The following is an 18,805-nucleotide window of genomic DNA, read 5'->3' on the forward strand; positions in this document are numbered from 1 at the left end:
TAATGTCTTTTCCTTTGTATGCAAATTATCTCTGAGCAGTTAATAAAGGTAAACCTTGCTAACTTATTTAGACATATGTGACAGCCCTTGAGGGTTATATTGATCTCTTGTGAACTCTCCCAGTGACAAAAATTCATCCCTAGATCAGAGTATGGCCACACCAGTACTAAATTCAAGCCAGAGTTAAGGTAAGAAAGCTGCACATACTGAAAGCTGTGAGAGGGAAGAATAAGCACAGCCAGGGTCTTTCCTCTCTTCTCCTGGGAAAGTACTATGGAAATATTTAATTTGCCTGTGAAAAGAGATGCAGATAGTACTTCAGTGTAGCAGTTAACATCAACTTCTTTGAGAATACCTCCATTTTATTCATGTGCATTTATATTTTTGACCACCATGTAGGGGGAAGGACCAGGCTGCAGTCCCATTCTGATATGACAGTGGACAAATGGAGGCAACACTATCTAGCCCACATGGCTTGCAGCTACCCCAGTGGGTATTTGCCCTATCCCACGAATGTGATGTGAGACTTAAGCCCATGATTTTCTGACTTGGAAATGAAAGTTTTACCAAATGAGCCTTCTTGAAGTAATAAATACATTTTCTTACTTCTTAAGAAAATACACCTTTTCTTATCTAGTGTTGACATCATTTCATAAACTCTTTGCTGCGGGTAAAATAACAGCACAAGGATATTTTTCACATTTTTAAAGGATGCTTCATTGCTATTTTTCTTCACCTTTCTCCATAATAGCCACTTGCAAGCTTGAAATTAAAATTTGTTCCTTTACTGATTTTTTTTTTTTCTGTATATGCAGGTCGCTAATAAGTGCCAGGCTGCTGGCATTGCTTTATTTATTTATTAGAAAGGGAAAAGCAGTGAAGCATTTAAAAGTCACATACAAAGAGTCATAAAAATTTTTGTGGTGACACACTGTAAGAAAGTTAGGTCAAGACACAGGTCTACTGAACTTGTAACTGTTCATTTCATCTGGCTAGAAAACTGAAAATTTTCTTTACTGCATTTTTATTGACAAACCATGAGAATCTTAAAGTTATTAAACGAGCTTTAATTACTTAAAAATTACTCTGATGCTAAAGCTGCGTAACACTAGTAAGGGTTGCAATGACCCTGTTCTGCACAAACCCAGCTGGAGAAGGCGTAGGTGGTTAAAGGGAGTTTTTCCTTGTGTGCTACTAGTTTTTGGAAGAATATTAGAAATTAAATTTGAAGATAAAGCCATGTTGAGTGTTTCTTGGGGCATGTAAGTGTGCGGTTATTTAAAGTTTTCCTTTTTATTTCTGTCAGCCATTCCTGGTTAATTAACCTAAGGTACTTGTGCTAGTTATATCGCAATGACAAACCATTCGCAAAGGGTGTGATTTCTATGTGAGAAGTCCTACCACATTACTATGCTTATCATTTAAAGAGAAGAAAAAGGAGAAAAAGAGTGTATTGGGTTGGACGTATTTTTCAACAAGAGAATTAGTCATTCCTTAGGCTGTAGTATCTGCCTTAGGAGAAAAAGGCAATTGTTATATTTTGCATTACTTTAAGATACCAAAAACATAATAAAAAGCTAATTGTAGGTATTCGCTGGACATGTCTGGTTCCATTCAGGGGCTTTATTGGGCAGTTTTGGCCTCACAGCCTGGTCTTTTTCATAAGAAATGTCAGCAAAGTCTCTGAATTAATGGACTGTGAAGTGCTTAGAAACATACCGTTTCACAAAAGTATACTGCGAGGATGTGACACTAATGGGAGGTGACCCATGGGTTTACGACAAAATAGCCCACTCTAACAACAACAACACAAAATTAATACAGCTTCTATACGCAGTGGCTTTGCACAAAGCAATATAGAGTGGAGTGGGAGATGAAGAATGGTAGAATAAGGGAACAGTGATCAAGAATAAGATTTAGAAATTATTAGGTTGTCCCCGGTTTTGTTTTCTTCAGGAGAAGGGAGCTGCAAACTCCCGGCTGAAGAAAAGGGAAAAAAGCAAGGCTCCATTTCAATTGGATAATTGGAGAGGGAAGTTAGTAGAATCTGCGAGCAATGTCACATGAACCTAAGTGGTGAATTCCTGGATTTGCTTACATGAATTTGTTTTCTTTTAATTTTGCTGTTTTTTAAAAAAATATAAAATTAAAAAATGCAGTGCAACTCCTTCAATCTTCTTGCAATTCTGCATGGTTGAACATTTGAAATGAGTTTGTGTATCACCCCCAGGCATTGATTCAGACTTGATTGGGGCAAAGCAGACTCCATGTGCTTATTTTTATACACGTCATTTGGGAAGTTATATAGCCAAGGGAACAGAAAATGTGTTGCTCCACTGCCAAATTATCACATATCCCTCGATCAAAACGGGAGGTGATCCTAATCAACAAGTTGTGCGACCTTAGTGCAATGGCAATGTCAGGTCAACTCGGGAAAGTGAAGAGACAGATCTAAATACAAATAAAAAGAAAGAGAGAGACAGAAAGAAAGAAAGAAACAACCAACAATCCTTATAATTATCATCATCTGCTGCTTTTCCCTCTTCTGGCAAAGAAACACTCCATCCATTTGCAGAAATCGCCCGCGGAAACGTTACATCAAAACTAATCACAACGATTAAAATCAGCTTTTCTGTGCAAGAGGAGAGTAAAAAGCAAGTTGGAGGCTGGAATGAGACTGTTTTTTCCACCAAAAAAAATCCGAAAAAAAAAAATACACGCGATATATATATATATCTATATGCACGTTTCGAAGGAGATCAATTTTATGCCCGTGTGATCAGTTAATTTAATTTAACTTTTATTTCGGAGATTGATTCAGACTGGAGGTAGAGACATGAGCTAATTGTATCCTGATCCTTGCCTTGAGGGGTTTCAAAGCCCTGGAGCAACTATTCTCTGTATTTTGCTCTGTCTACCTTAGCCAAGCTATTGCATTTCTCTCTGGTGTAGCGAGGAGAGCAGACCGCTGCCGGGAGAGAGAAATATCGGAAGTGTGAGTTGGGGGGGGGGGGGGAAGGGGAGAAAGGAAAGGAAAAAAAAAAAAAAAAAAAGGAAGGGGGGGGAAAAAAAAAAAAAAAAAAGAGGGACACTTTTGCGGCTCCGATGTTCCAGGTAAGGGCTGCTCGGGATTGTTGTTGTTTGCAGCGGAGGGTGCGGAGGGACTCGGGCGCCGCTCGCTTCCACGCATGTGCCGGGCGCTCGCACCCCGCGCGGGGACGCGGCGCGGCCGCCTCGCCCGCCGCGCTCCCCCGCGCAACCCGCGCCCCCGCGCAGCGCAGCGCCGCGGGGAGGCGGGGAAGGAGGGAGGGAGGGAGGGAAAGAGGGAGGGGGGCTGCGCGCTGGGCGGGCGGGCGGCGGGGGGGGCTCCTCCTTTCCCCACCACCTCTCCAAGGGGGGGACTTTGGGGGTGGTGTGTGCGGGGGGGAATTTATTGAATTTAAATTTGTAGATTTTCGCGCGGGGGGTGCGCGGATGGCATTGTTCTCCGCCGGGCTGCAGGAGGGGGCCGCCATTGTGTCTCTGTGTGTGTGTGTGTGTGTGTGTGTGTGTGTGAGGGAGCGAGCGAAGCGGGAGGCACCTTCCCCCCCGCGCCGTCCCCGCGCGGCGCACCCCCTCCGGAGCCCCCCGCGGCGCCCTTTGTTGCTGGGGCGGCGAAGGGAAGGGCGGCCCCGCAGCCCTTCCCCCCTGTCTCCGCGGCCCGCGGGGCGAGGCGCCGGGGCCGCGGGGCAGCGGCCGCCCTGCCTCCCGCCCTCCTTTCCTCCCTCCCCTCCCCGCCGCCCGTCTGCCCGCTGGGCCCCCCCCGCCCGCGGGGCCTGATGCGCGGCGGCCGTTGGCGGCGGGACGGCGGTTGCCCTCCCCGCCCCCCCCTCCGGCCGGGACCGGCCGCGCTGCCCCGTCCCCGGGTGTCCGACGCTGTCCCGGAAGAGCGGGAGCCGTGTCCGCCGTTTCAAAAACCAAAAAAAAAAAAAAAAAAAAAGCCGTTCGCCGCCTGTTTCCAATCAGCGAGATACAAGTTTATTTGAGCGTGCCCTGCGGGCACCGAGCGTGCTCGGATTGTTCGGGCGAATTAAAAATGGGGGAAACGCTTCCCCCTGCTCAGCGGTGGGGGCTGCCGAGAGACCCCCGGCTCCTCCCGGCGGGGGGGCCGAGCCGCCCGCTGCCCCTCAAGCATCGCTCGGTGTGCGGGGGGGCACGGACACGGCTCCGGGCGCTTCGGGGCTGGCGGCCGGAGTGATTATTTTTGTTCTCTGTCACAAGTGCGGTGGAAAGGCAGCGCCTGAAACGCAACTTTCCATCTTCATCTTCCCCCGAGCGCCGGGGCGGCCGGGACCGGGGGCTGCGGCCGGGCGGAGCGGGGAAACTCGGCGGGGATCCGAGGAAGTTGGTGCCCTGCGCACGCCGAGTCCGGAGGAGGGGGGAAAAAAAAACAAAAATAAAGTGGGAGTTTAATTGGTGCCGGTTGGGTTCAGCAGCGGCCGTGCAAGGATGCTCGGCCCGCAGGTCGGAGGCGCTTGGGGAAACTTCCCCTCGCCTATTCAAAATGACTGCGGTGATTTTGGTGTATTAATTACGCCCGAAGCACAACACGAAATGTTGTAGCACACGCTAGAGGTCCCTCTCAGAGCTGTCAGACGTTAGTTAGGGTGTTTTCAGGTTGGGTTGTTCTGTTGGTGGTTTGTTTTCACTGTTTGAACAACATTGACTATTGCTGCAAATAGCAGTGCAGCGTACTTTATTTAAGTAAGGGTGAAGAAGGATTTGCGACGTTTCTGTTTGTGCCCTTGTTGTCTGGGCATCGGTGGGTCAGTGACACATTCCTCTGGGCTCTAAAAAACGAATGTAAACGGGATTAATTTCATGCAGTGATGTATGAGTTTTGTTTGCAATATCCTCACAGTTTGTTGTTGTTGGGGCCAAGTTCCAAATTTCGTACTCGCTTTTCTTGTGTGAATCCTGACATGGAAGTAAACAGCATAAAACTTGGATAAGGATTCCAGGCTCATGGTTTTTGCAAGAGAAATATTGAAGCAAGCAAAAAGCCAAGTACTAAGATTATAAAGAGTCAATAAAGGTGATGGAGGCCACTGAAAATAATTGATCCCCAGAAATTTTCATATCCAGACCGTGTTAGGGAACTAACTAGTCCCCCCAGTCTTCATGTATGAGAAGCAGTATTATCACCATTTTACAGATGGAGAAACTGAGAAATAAAAAGAAGGTCACTGACTTGCCTAAAGCCATATAGCAAATAAAAGATAGATCTGGAATCAGCTAGGATAGATTTAGATCTCTTGCTGATTTGTACTGCTGTAACCATTGATTTCAATGGAATTCTTCTGGATTTAAGTCAGATTCAGACCTTAGGTGTTGCTCTGTCCCTTAGAAACACTGCCTTCATCTAAATTCCAATTTGAACACGACTGAATTAAATGCAAGATTTTTTGGGGAACATTTGGGGTACATCTAATTTTTAAAAGCAAATTATCGTGAAACTTTAGGACTATGTTGGCTTTTGATTCTTCTCCCCCCCCCCCATTACAATTTAATCTGTCACATCAATGTAGTTCCCTAGTTGGTTTTTGGTATTGTTTTTTTTAATGAACCATTTCCTCATGCCTAGTGCAGCTTTTGTTACTGGTTTCTGAGAAGGCTTCTTACTAGATGTCTCTGAATGAAGCCTTCAGTTTTATGTCAGAACCAGAACAACCTGAGAACAAATGATTTTGCATGAGGAAGACTTCCATTCATTGTGGATCGCACTCAAGCAGAAATGAAAAATTGCATGACCATTGTATGCAAAAAAGACAGCTTTTCCCCTGCATAGAGGAAAGGCTGCATGTAGAAGACTTGCTCCCATAGGGTCTTTATTGTATTATGATAAGTTTATGTATGGAGAAAATGTGATGTGAAAGGAAATATTCACTGATCATAACAAATGTGAGTATATTATTCAAAGTGGGGTCTCTCACAATTAACAAAATACCAAATCTGCCAGTCACAGTCAGACAGCATTTCACATGAGCCCAGCTGGGAAGGAATTATAATTTCTGCTTTCTGTATTCCAACTACTTTAGAAACATTTTCAGGATAACATAAAACAGACACAGATGCACAGATTGTGGTTATGGTGCTTTACTGTTCATTTATTAATGTGTGCTGATATATACAAACTGCCACCACTGAAGCATAATGTAAAGTTCCTGCTTTCATGTAAGTAGTCATCAGCTGGATTTAGTAAGATGCTGATACTTCAGGGAGCTGATAGTCTCTCAGTGTTGCTAACACCCCTGCAGTGAGGGTCTGACCCCATATCTTAATGGGTGGGGAAGCAGAGAACATGGGTCTAATTAAGACTATTCCCCCCCCCCCCCCCCGCCCCGTTTGAGCTTCTGTGTCTGAAATAGAAAGCATTTAGGTGGGATTTAGCCCCACAGAGTGTGTGTGGTTTGTTAAAGACCACGTGCTGCCTCCCTGACTGAGCCGAGTTTTAAACGCCAGAGATTTAGCCCCCTTTCTCGTGTTCTGTGCAGTAAACTACTGTGCCTCACTTGCAATATGTGTTCAACTCTTCTCTGGTACCAGAGGAAAAATAATGCCGATCAGAAGCAAATTTTAGCGGAGATGCCTGCTGTTACTTATTTTGGATCCTTTTACACTGCTGCAGCGGAGCCAAGTTGGATCTCCTTCCAGGAAACAAATTTAGTTAGTTGTTTTTTTCTGACAGAAACATAATTCTTACTTTAAATGGAATCTCTTCTCTTGGTCTGTGTTGCACTTATGTTTTCTTTTTACAGCCTGGGTAAAATTCATCTCTGGTATATTGCCATTGACTTCTGTGTTGTTTCACAAAGAATTAATTTGCCTTTCTGTGTTAAAATACAGATTTCTGTTGTCCTACTTTCCACAGAAATCACTTTAATTTTTTTCAGTGTGAACGAGAAAAATATAAAATTCACATTCTCATTTTTATTTTGTCCACCTTTACTACTTGTGTAGGCAGAGGTATCTCTTCTTTCACTAATTCTCTGGTAAATTAAGTTGAATATACATTTAGAGAATGTCTATAGGTGGGAGGAGGGAGTAACTACGATCTTCCTAGCTGATAACACCTTCAAAAAACCATCTTAATGTACGTGAAAGCCATTAGCACATTCCATATTGATGATGTATGTTGTAGTTTTAATAATCCTGGGTTCTCTAATGTGTATTTTAATCATGCTTTTGATCCAGAAATCAAATAAACAACATCCCATATCCCACTGAACCAAAGGTGATGCTGTTGCATGTTCAGTTGTTGTAAGCCCATGTTTATAAAATGAATGGCTCACCCGATAACCTTTTCCTGATAGCTCTTCACATCTGGCTGGCTACCCCACTGGCAATGGAAGTTACTGGTTTGATGTGGTTGGCAGGTTAGCGCAAATGTGGCTTTGCAGGTGGTTTATATGTAGCCAAAGTCTTCGGATAATGGATACAAACCTTACAAGTGCTTGCTAGGGCAAAGGACAACTCATCCTGACAAATTATTTAGTGGCTTTTACTCAACTGGTTTTCCTTGCCCAATGCACTCATGAATAAGGAACAGCCTTTAAAAAAAAAAAAAAGTAACACTGCATGGTGGGGTTGCCCCAAGATGATAGCGAAAGGAGTTCTGTCTCACCCAGGTTAATGGCTCTTTCTGCTTCTGATTCTCAAACAAGACCTTTACAATTGAGGTCGTTCCCCCTCAGCCAGCATTTATGGCTCAGTTCAGCCTCAAACCTCAGGTTCAGTATAGGCATCTATGGGGTTTCCTTTATTTTCACTGGCATAATTCAGGATTATTTTCAGTATAGCTAACATGTGGGACTGTAACTGGTCGTATGCAGGCTCAGGCACATGCACCCCACTCCTGACTCTGTGATTGTGGTTGCCTCTATCAAACAGGCAGCTGGTGTGGAGGCAAAACTGTTGTCTACTGCTGTAGCGGGTTTTGCCAGACCTTGCCTGTTATAACTTCTAGTTCTCAGGGAAGAGCTGTGAAGCCACATTGTGATTTGGTCAGGCAGAAATGATGGGAGGTTGTCTCAGGTAAGGCATTTCCAACAGACATGAGGAAATGTAAATACTTCTGCGTAAGGCACAGGTGAAATTTAATCTAGAGCACAGCATGCAGCTCTGAGCATCCATCTTTGAGAAAGGTGAATTTAAGATGAAACGGTGGCTAGAAGGATGATCGGGGAATGAAGTGTCTGTCTTGTAAAAGGATATTAGAAGAGGCTTGAATATCCCGTGTTAGCAAAGTGTAGTCTGGAAAGTTACACAACTATTCCCTATAAATACGTACAGGTAGTGAATCCCAGAAAGAAGAGAAGTAACTGTTCAAGCTAAATGGCCATAAACATGGATATAAACTGGCCCTGTTTAGGCAGTAGTTTCCACGAACACTTTCCGATATATTATCTAGAAGATTCAGCATTGAAATTGAGACCTTGAATTCAATAATACTCTGCTTTGGGCATGTCTTTAAAACCTGGGCTACTTGGAGAATATTTACAATAAAAGCACTGCCAACCCTTTACCTCAGTGACCTTACCTGCAGTCCCAGTAGGCTATGGTTGACTTAAGTTTTTTCGTCAACTTTTCTGTCAGTAGAGAAGAGGTTTGGGGTTTTTTTTAAAGAAAAAAAATAAAAAATATATATTTTAAAAAATCTTCCAAAAAGCAATTTGAGATTCTTTTACAAAACTGAAACCAGATCTCACTCCTGAAAATCACTATTTATTTTGAATTTTCATTAGATAGAAATGTGAAAAAGACCATCTGACAAAAATGAGAAAAATAACTTGAATTTTTCACAGAAAAAAAATCCTCAGTCAATATCTTTTTATGATTAGTGAAAATTTTGTGTGTTTGTCAGTGGGAAGAATTTCTGATTTGCTCTTTAGATAGGATCCTTCTTTTCTTCTCAGTTCCAACTGTAAAGCTGTTTCTCTTTCTATAGTTCTTCATTTTTTCCAAGTTAGGCCTTCAGTGCTTACAGTTTTCCTCTGATTTATTTAGTGACATTCACTTTATTTTCGTCATACTCTATAAAAAGGAGAGGAGAGATTTGACAAAGAAACATGAACAAAAAGCCCTTTTCTCTTTTCCTCACCCTCTTACAAACATTAATTTAAAAACATCCTCTTCATCATCCAATCAGCTGGCAAACTTTCTGCATGCTAGTTTACTTGTATACCCAGCTTAGAAATCCTGTTGGGGAAGGACCGTCTCTTCTGCTGCAGCAGATCACTGCAGGTATTCAACAAGTAATTAATAATAGTTGCTGCTATCAGTGTTGCCAGAGGAGCAGGAGGAAGAGAGGAGAGGAGTGGCAGACGTTGAGAACATATAAATAACTGTTGGAAACCAAAGTATCCAGGGGCTGCTAAAGTGGCTCAAAGTTAAGGCAAAGTGCTCTTATGAAATAAAAACAGCTTTATTTCCCTGTGTGAACTGAACCTGGCGGCGGCATTAGATAGAAGAGGGGTTGTGCATATCACGTCTTAGTGAGTGCAGGCCCATCAGCATGATCCCACAGCCGTCAAGGGAGGGAGGGAGGAGTGCTGTGGTCCCCCAGACCCAGGGGAAGGAATGAAATGGGGGTCAATAACTGAAATACCATGCCTGTCTCCCCAGAGTGTGCTGCTTTCTAAATCAGCCAAGACTCACCTAGAAGTTTAGTTCAGATGTCCTAAGAGAAATTCATGGTCCATCCATTCAGCACCAGGGACCAGTGATGAATAATTCAGAGGATCATTATAATTTCTGTAACCTGTTATGTACCCATTATATCAAACACTTTTCTAAACACTGAAGAGAGATAATCCATGCACTAAGGACCACTCACACAAGGTAAACAGACCTTCCTAGCTTGCTAGTAACAGGCAAATTTGACACCATTTATCCATAGCAGCCTGTTTTGCTGTAAGTGGTATGGCAGGAAAGGGTTTAAATGGGATTACCGTCTGTATTGGAGGGGCCTTATGGGTGATGTCAAGGCAGCTGTACCAGCTGGTGAGTGTAGGTGAAGGCATAGAGACCATTATAGGAGAAAATGAGAAAAGGGCAGACTAGATCATCAGAGGACAATTAACACTGATTATCAAAGGGAGCTCACAGATGCAGAGAAGTTAGGGAGGACCTTGAAGACTGGTGAAAATCAGCAGATGCAGCACCAATGTAGGGATTCAAAGAGAGTCAATAGGGAAAGTTGGACAATTAGGGCTCCATTCTGTGTAGACAAAAAACTGATGGATTTACCCTAGACATCCAAGAGATGGTAACTGATGAGATCCATGTAGGATCTTACATGGGTCTGCAGCTTGGCTCTGGAGAAAGAGGGAGAGGGAGGGAAAGAAGCAGTGGAGTTTGGAGGTGGCTGCAGGTGTGAGCTGAGGGGAAGAGAACGAGACAGTGCAACCTTCCATATCCTCCAGCTTTTCCTTACAGTGGCCTCTGTGGTACAAAGACAGTTTGGGATTCCTGGAAGCAAAATGAGGACGTGATTTTTGCTGTTAGCAGAAAACTGAATTTCTAAGGTTGTTCATGCTGTTCTGAGGAAGAGGATTCCTGAAAAACATGTAGGCAGCAGTGTTCCTGTTTTGGGGACATATGAAAAAGCAGCAACAGTTTTTGGTGAGCCTTCTACACTCAGGCAGGTGAGACTCAGGAATAAAAAACGTTAGCTCTTTCTCAGGGAAAGAGGTGGTTCTTTCAAGGGAACTCTGTAGTTTTGAAGAAGTATTTTCTTTAGCTCAAAAATTTGTATTTATTATTGGCTACATACAATCTTCCCTTTTTTCCTTAATCTTCTTGAATTATTTACATCACTGTCCTGCAACTGAGAGTTCCATGGGTTGCTTAGAGATAAGCTGGAGCGTGATATCCTTATCCATTTATAAGCTAATGCCTTTTTAAATTCCATTAGGTGCCCTCTTGTTTTATGAAGGGCATCTGATTTCTCCTTCACACCATTCATTATTTTATATACCTCAATTCTATCATCTTTTACTGTTTTCCTTTCTAAATGAAATAGTTCTGGTCTTAATCTTTTTGTTTAGAAATACCCCCACGTGTCTCTAATCATTTTTGTTGCCTCTGGCTATCTAGTGTAGCTATCTAGCACTCCCATCACTGCGTCTCACTGGATCTTTTAAAGCTAGTTCCAAAGTCATCAGCGTGAAGGAGACTGAAGGATGGTCTTGTGGTTAAAGTACATCACCAAGAGTCCAAAGTTCTGTTTCCAGATCTCCTGCCCTATGACCTTGGGCTAATCACTCAGCTGCTGAGATCCACAGCTTCCCTTTTAGTCCTAGGAAACGGTATGGGGAAATTTCAAGCAAAGCGTGTTGTTTCTCCATGCCTGGATGGAAATTATTATAGAGGCGCAGCCATATTAACTGTAGTAGTTTCGATTGTTTTTACACAAGGCAGCTGCATGTGTGTTGAAATTTGTAACTTCTCTCTGACTGTTTGATTGTATGACGCTTGACTGTTTTCTATTTGTTACACTCCTCTGATACTGGGTTCCAAACAAATTCAATTAAGTCATTTCTCTTTGTTATTTTATGGTGAACTTCATATGGAAAGTATGAGGTACAAATGATTTGGGCCAATCAGACTCATGGCTTTCATGCATCCTTGGGGACTTGGAAAGCCAGTGCAGTCCTGCTGAAAGTGAAAACCAGAATCAAATTCTAATCTGTTACATGTAGGACATGGCCCATTCCTGGGAGGCGCTGGGTACCCCTCACTCCCACTTATACTTCCCACATGTGGGATCAAGACTATGGTATTGCTATCTTGTCTCCAGTCTAAACAAACTTATTATCCACAACCTGTCAGGAACATAAGACTCACCCATCTGGTTCCCTCCTCTGATGTTTTCAGCTAGGCCTGGCTGTTACATATTTCTAGCACCTCTATCACTCTCCAAAAGCCTGCTTCAGGTCTGGGGCACCTCACTGCCTTGATGTGTCATTTGGTGCCTCACCATTTCTGGCACACAGGATCATGCAACACAGCAGCTGGGTGTGCGCTGCTGTCATGGCCCCATGCTCCAAGGGATCTCACAAGCAAATACATTCCCAAATGTCATTGCTTGCTGCAAACGGTCATATCTCAAGCACTGGGATAGGAGATCTTTGAGGTGTCTCAACTAGAAAACCTACTTTTTTTAGAACATCTTGTGCCACAAAAGGTGCTAAAGGAATACACTTCTTTGATAGGATGCTACTCCAGCAGAATAGCAAAAGCAAGCTGCTTAGATATTTGTAGCATAAAACTAAGGATAAGTAAATTCTGGTTTAAACTGCATTTTTTTGTCTGCTTGTTATCCTCCCAGTGCTGTACCTCCTTTTTTGCCTTGATGTCCCTCTTTCTTTTTGTAAGCAGATAGTCATGAATACCCCAGAGGGCACTGCCTGCTCCTTTTGCTGGCTGGCTCAAGCCTCTGGGCACATTCCCACACAAGCCCTGGGAAGTTTGGTGCTCTTCTGGTCTCTTTGAAAAGGGGTCAATCCTACAAGACTCTTCTGATAACCCCAATCATGTCAATAAGCCTGTTTGTGTGACTAAGTATAACACATAAGGATGCTCAGGGATTTGGTGCATCAAGAATCTTTGCAGCTTTAAAAGAGGAAAAGGGTGGTTTGGCCTTTGGTGGGGCTTGGAGGATTTTGTTTCCCTTATGCCTTATAGCTGGCATTTTGTCAGAGCCTTCTGCTCACTAGCATTCCCATGACACATGAACATGCTCAGAGAAAAATTTCCTGTGAGAAATCAATGGGCTTCATTAAATTTTCAAAGTTGAGAGCTGTGATCCTTTTTGCCCCTCTCCACGGGCAGCTGGCTCTGCCAGATTCTGATTGCTTATGTGAACATTTGATAAATCTCACTGTGGACTACATTTGCTCTTTCACCCAAGCAGTTATCACACACATTTCCCTAACACTTTAAAATTATGCCTGCCAAACATTTTCTGATGTAAAGTTAAAAGTCATCTATTACTGAAGTGATTTTTCAGCCCTCATGGGCATGTTTTTCTTTCCTTTTTTTTTTCTTGTGTAGTTCAGATAGTTTCAAGCTCTTTTAAAAAGGCTGCCAAGGGTCAGTTTCAAAAAATATATATTTTTTTTAATTTTCTGTGCCCTAAAAATATGTTGGTGCTATTCTTCTTTTATACATCTCCTTTTAAAGTCGAAGTCAAGTGAACATAATGCGGACTTACTGCCAAGGCCACAGAAAACCTGATACAGAACTGGAGATTGCTTCTTCCTCTCCCATGCAGGTCTTAGTCCTGCACTTACATCAGGAAGGACACTTTTCCCATTGACTTCAGTTAACGATGGCCAAATAGGCCCCATACCATTGTGCCGAGGTTGATGACACTCTTTCTGAAGTGACCTCCGCTGTCTGCGGTGGCGCTTGTGCCTGCTGTGCCCCCGAGACATCCAAACCGGGGACATGACTTGAAGGGTGCACAGCTCCCAAGTGGCTGCCACACCGGCTCACAGGGAAGGGAGCAGGTTCTTGCCCAGAGCAGAGCTGGGATGGGACTGGATCAGACATCCAGATTTGAAACACTTCCAAGTCCCCCGCTCTAAATTAGACCTGTGTGGATGTGATTGCAGCTTTGCAGTGCAGTGATTTGGTGGTGTTTAGGGACGACCTCTACATGCAGACCATTTGTTTGTATTCAGAGCCTTGCGTTTTTCCCCCTTTTCACCTCCTGTATGGATCATAATCCTGCCTCCAGTGTGTAAGCAGAAGGCAAGATGTCACTTCTTTCCTTCCCTGATCCGCTCGTTTCCCCCCTTCTCAATGCTCTTGGCATTTTCCTTTAAATGCCTCTTTTCTTCCTCTAGGTTCCAGAGCTGTGCATGGTTTTCGAAACTGATTAAAGCAGTTTGTCCTACCATGGCAGGGAGATGCTAAAACAAAGCATGTATGTCTCTTGGTTTTAAACCAGAATTTTTCTCAGTTTCTTCTTTAGCAAACATGGTTAAACAGGATCATGGTGTAAAAAAAAAAGCAAAGCGACTTCTCCCTTCCTGGAGAGCACCAGCCTGATAACACATCCAGCTTTTTTTGAAAACCCTGCTAGTGCCCTTGAACTTACTGAAGCATGCTGCAGCATCAAAGGGTCTGACCAGCCCTAATTTGCCATTTCCCTTCAAAGTGCCTCGGCAGGACCTTTATTTGAAATTGCATTTGCTGCTTGTTTGAGTCACAGCTGCATTTCGTGCAGTATCTAGAAGTGTAGCGACTTGGGTCTGGGCCAGTCTTAAATAAAGAACCTAATGCAAATATCCCTCACCCCAGTAAAACACAAGAAACGCAAAACATCATACAAAGCCTTCTAGGGTGGAGATAGAAATCTAATAGCTAGCTAACACTTAAACTGCACTGCAATTAAAATATAATCCTTTAAATTTCCTGGATTTGAAGGGAGGAGAGGGTTGGAAAGAGGTACAGAGAAGGAAACGAGTCAGAAATGAAGACATTACAATCCTTAGCCTCAACATGGAACTACTTAAGCATACCATAATTGCATCACAGAAGGTATGCATACCCCGAAACCAAAAAGGAAGCAGGAAGGCAAGAGAAAACAAACACAGTATGATGAACCAAACAGGTAACCTTCGGGAAAAGGAAATCTAGTCCTGGCTAACCTGAAAGAGAGGAACGTAAAGTGTCAAGGAAAAATGAAAGATGGAAAACAGGAGGACTGAGAGGAAATTTCAAGTGCAAACAGACACATTTCTGCAAACAAATGAGATATATAAATATCTGAAAGAGAATTAGTGGATTTGCTAGATCAAAGGGGCAATTTAAAATGACAAGGGTATCGCAGAGACTACATTATATCCTCCCATCAGTCTTTACCAGTCGGAAATTCACTATCCACATATTTTATTTAATTACTAAAGATGGGGGCCTGTCAAACATTGAGGTACCAGAAGAGAAACTGTAGGATTGACATGCTGAAGTAACAAACCTCCCAGAGCAGATGGTGTCAATCAAGGCTGATATCTGTTAGCAAAATCATGCAAATTTCCCTTAAAAATAGACTATTCTGCTATACCAAATCAATGGAACATGGCATGTATTTTACTTTAAAATCAAGATCATCTCAGCCACAAAAAAATAAAGGTTGAAATATAAGTTAGTAAGTTATAAAATCTGCACACAAGGTTAATGCTAAGTATGACTGATCCAGTAACAGAAAAGCATGTCTTTTTTAACTTCCTAGAAAAGCCTTCTCAATGAAGCCATGGATTATACAGAACCATTTAATATAAATTTTAGAGGAAATTTCAGAATGTCTTTGATAACTTTTCTCACAAGATGCTGTTAAGAACATCTAGCAGTCATGAGGTGAGATGCAAAATTCTGCCCTAGCATCTGTTTTACAAAAGAAAAACATTGGAGAAACAAAGAGTGAAAGGTTAGCAAGGAAGGACGTAGAATACCCACAGATAGATCCTAGGGGTGGTCTTTAAAACTTTGAAGAGTTATCAGAACAATAAGATGGGACATTTGGAGGTAACAACATTGTCAAAATTGTCTACCCCCTTGGTCACCGAGGGTGAGACAAGACTGAAAAACTTAGGGACCCAAATACAGTTATGTGAAGAGGAAGATGGCATTAATGTTGCTTTGCTGACGCAGAAAGTTACAAGTGTGAGAAGAAATATTCTGAGTTCTCTGCATACATTCTCAGGTTATGAAAAACCTCTTAAAGCCTTATTTTACGCGTCACGTGAAAGCAGAGCAGCAGTGGAAGGGGCAGACTGTGGTGCTCGGTGCTCACAGAGCTGCAGAGGCTCCAAGTGGCACTGGGACCCAGAAGGCAGTGAGATGGGGCTCCTGTAAACAGCCAGGCTCCTCGCCCTGTGCTCAGGGGCTGCCCAGGACCAGTGCGAGCCTCTGACCTGAATGAACTGGTCTGGTCACCCTGTTGTACAAAGGTTAGAGTAAACACAGAAGGGACCCAAACCGCACAAAAACCACAGAGGCATGTAAAGTCACCACCTGGCTGTGCAAGAGATGATTTGTTCAGAGAAAAGACTGAGAATATGATAAAGGTAGCTGATATAATGAATACAGTTGAGAAATTATATATTTCATTTTACTCTTTCATGATATGAGGAAAAGGTTTGTGTGACAGCGTTAGTTTGTAACAAAGAAACTGGTGTTATTCCTGGAAGATTCAGCTTTTCTAAATTTCTGCCCAGAACTGACTGCAACACCACTCCTGCCTATTTCCATGTGTGTTTCCCTATCTCTGCAAACTGAAACAGCCAGGGCGATGTTCTCACAAAGATCAGAAATAGAATAAAATATAAAGCCAGCAAGTCTAAAGCTGATAAGAGGAATTATATTTTGATACCAAATGGAAACTCCCTGGTGCAGGACGTAACTGGCAGCAAATACCATTCAGCTCAGCATGGGCTGGCACAGTGAGGTTCACCCGGGCTAGTCCTTGGGAGAGAGACAGCAGAGAAGGCTGTGCAAACACTCGTCCCCTGCAACAAAGCTGTGATCCATTTTTAAGGAGAGCTGTACTGGTCCCTTCATATTTTTTGTCCATAAAAATTACTAAAGTTTGTAATTCAAAGGTTCCTTTCACTGTTCTTGTGTATTTTCAGTCCCTTAGTCCTGCAGTGGTCATGTTCTGCTGCAAAATTACTAGCAAAAAATGTTCAGTTATTTGGGTTATTTGAAATTTTGTCAGTCCTGGGGTGGGCAAGAAAGAAATGGAGAGATACTTGAATAAGGAGGAAATCTAGTTTATGGAAATGAATAGAACATGATTAAAGCACAGAATAAGCTCCTTTCATCTCACAGCAAATACAATATTTGTGGGATGTCAGGATTATGAGTTTCTTGTGAATGACTAGAGTTCAAAATACTCCTATTTGTAATTTTGCGGCTAGTGGCACTTCAGGATCCGAGTATCACCAGAAGAAATTACAGAGAGGGAAATAATTTGGAGAAGAAACTAAAAGTTTATTATGACACAAATCACAGTGGAGAAACGGAAGATTAATTTTGTTCCAACATGCAGTACATGCTTTAGTCTGCAAGCTAAGAAATAATAATATAAAACCTCTCTGCCTAACCTGATCTACAAATAAAATCAATTTAATTCTTCCACTTTTCCCTGGCAGTAAAGAGTGACAGTATAGGTAAAATTTAGCTGACTTCAGGATGATATTACCAACGCTGATTATTTTTGTTATTTAGCTAAAAAAAATGAAGGAAGGTCACATTTTGTCCTTTTTAATCAGTGCCCCCAGTGGATACTTCTGTTCTTGCTCCTAGAGAGTATTTTATAAGAAACTGCATTTGAAAGCCCAGTATTTCACTTCTGTTTTTGTCTAATGGGACTGATAATCTTAGGTGCAAAGTTGCTAACCTGTGAGAGTGTCAAGATGCCAAGACCTTACAGGGGCCACCAGAAAATACGAAGCATTCAATATGTGATGAACTTCCCACAAACTCTGTTACAGAGACTCCTAGGGTAACACCTATTGCTGTGTGTACGTGAGAAGGAGAAGGGAGGAAAGAGAACAGCCAGATCACAGTTTTCTGTTCTCAAGGGCAGGTTGTGTAATCTCCATAAGTGGGTGCACATCTTTAAATATATTCTGAGTATTAATGAATCTGGCATTCATGTCTGCCAGCCACAAAATAGCAATCTGCAAGCTGCTCCGAGCATCCCTTTCTGTGCCAGAGTTTCTGTGGAGGTGGTCAGAACCTCAAAGGATTAGACACTCCGGACAAAACCTGCTATATTTAGCTATGCATAGGGAATTCCTCTGTTTCCTTGGTTATCTATTACATTTGCAAATAAATGTTCTGCTGAAGGCATTAATAAATGCTGTCAATAACTTCTTCAGTCCATAAACTGATCACAAAGCAGGGTAAAGCTGATTGCTGGATAGAAAGCGCGACTATGTCCCGGTAGACTGGCAAACGGAACAGCAGGAGTCACTGTCCTAAGGCAAAGAAATTAATACCAGGGTCTGTCCAGAAGTTAAAACCATGCAGGTGGAGCATTCCCTTGTCACACATGGAGGAGAAAGGGTTGCTTGGTACACCATGCATTTATGAAAGGTTTTGGGCAGGCAGTTAAACAGAGGGAAGTGTTTTTGTGCTCTGAGTGAAACGAGAGAAACAAGTTCCCAAAAGGCACAGATTTACCTAGAGAGGCAGCCAGGGAAGTTGTGGATGTGTTTCCACTCTGCTCAGGAGAACCTCTCTTTTGCTATGAGCAGATGACCCCAAAGGTTAATTTAAAACAATGATTATTTGAATAGAATAACCACAAAGCGAGACGGTGATAGTAATGATAATGGCCACCTCTTCCATTGCACTTTTTATCAGCAGATTTCAAAGTTCTAACAAAAGAGGTATTTAACTTTGGATGTGTTTTACAGAAAGGGAAACTGCTGCACAGAAGATGGAGTGACCTATCCAGATTCAGCCAGGAGGCATTTGGCTGAGTCAGGAATAGAAACCAGAGTGCCAGCCTAATGGCGAAGGCTTCCTAAAACAACATGGAACCAAGGTGAAATGGTAGCAAAGTCTCCACATTTCAGCAGTGAGAAGCACTAGCTGCCTTATTCACCGTTTCTTTAGAATATCAGTACGCACTTTAAAAAAAAAAAAAAAACACGAGTATTTAATTAATTACTGAGCTGGCTCTACAGTTCCTCTACAGGATGAAAACAAACACTTAAACAAGCCTCTCCTGCCAACCCCACCCAAC

At 42.8% G+C, this 18,805-nt stretch overlaps 1 protein-coding gene across 2 annotated transcripts in view; it reads left to right on the forward strand.

Moving 5' to 3' along the window:
- The first annotated feature begins 2,957 nt into the window (after positions 1 to 2,957).
- Positions 2,958 to 18,805, forward strand: part of KCTD1 (potassium channel tetramerization domain containing 1) — a 104,387-nt gene continuing 88,539 nt past the window's right edge. The window contains exon 1 of one of the 2 annotated variants that reach the window (XM_074820478.1): positions 2,958 to 2,995. Coding sequence is in view for 1 of the 2 variants with exons in the window: in XM_074820468.1 (XP_074676569.1) it covers positions 3,106 to 3,114 (9 nt within the window). In the remaining variant the exon portion in view is untranslated. Of the gene's footprint in view, positions 2,996 to 3,091; positions 3,115 to 18,805 lie in introns of those variants that run through there. The other variant, XM_074820468.1, reaches the window with a different exon arrangement.

The sequence above is a fragment of the Strix aluco genome, chromosome 1 (assembly GCF_031877795.1).
Source record: "Strix aluco isolate bStrAlu1 chromosome 1, bStrAlu1.hap1, whole genome shotgun sequence".
Taxonomy (NCBI): domain Eukaryota; kingdom Metazoa; phylum Chordata; class Aves; order Strigiformes; family Strigidae; genus Strix; species Strix aluco.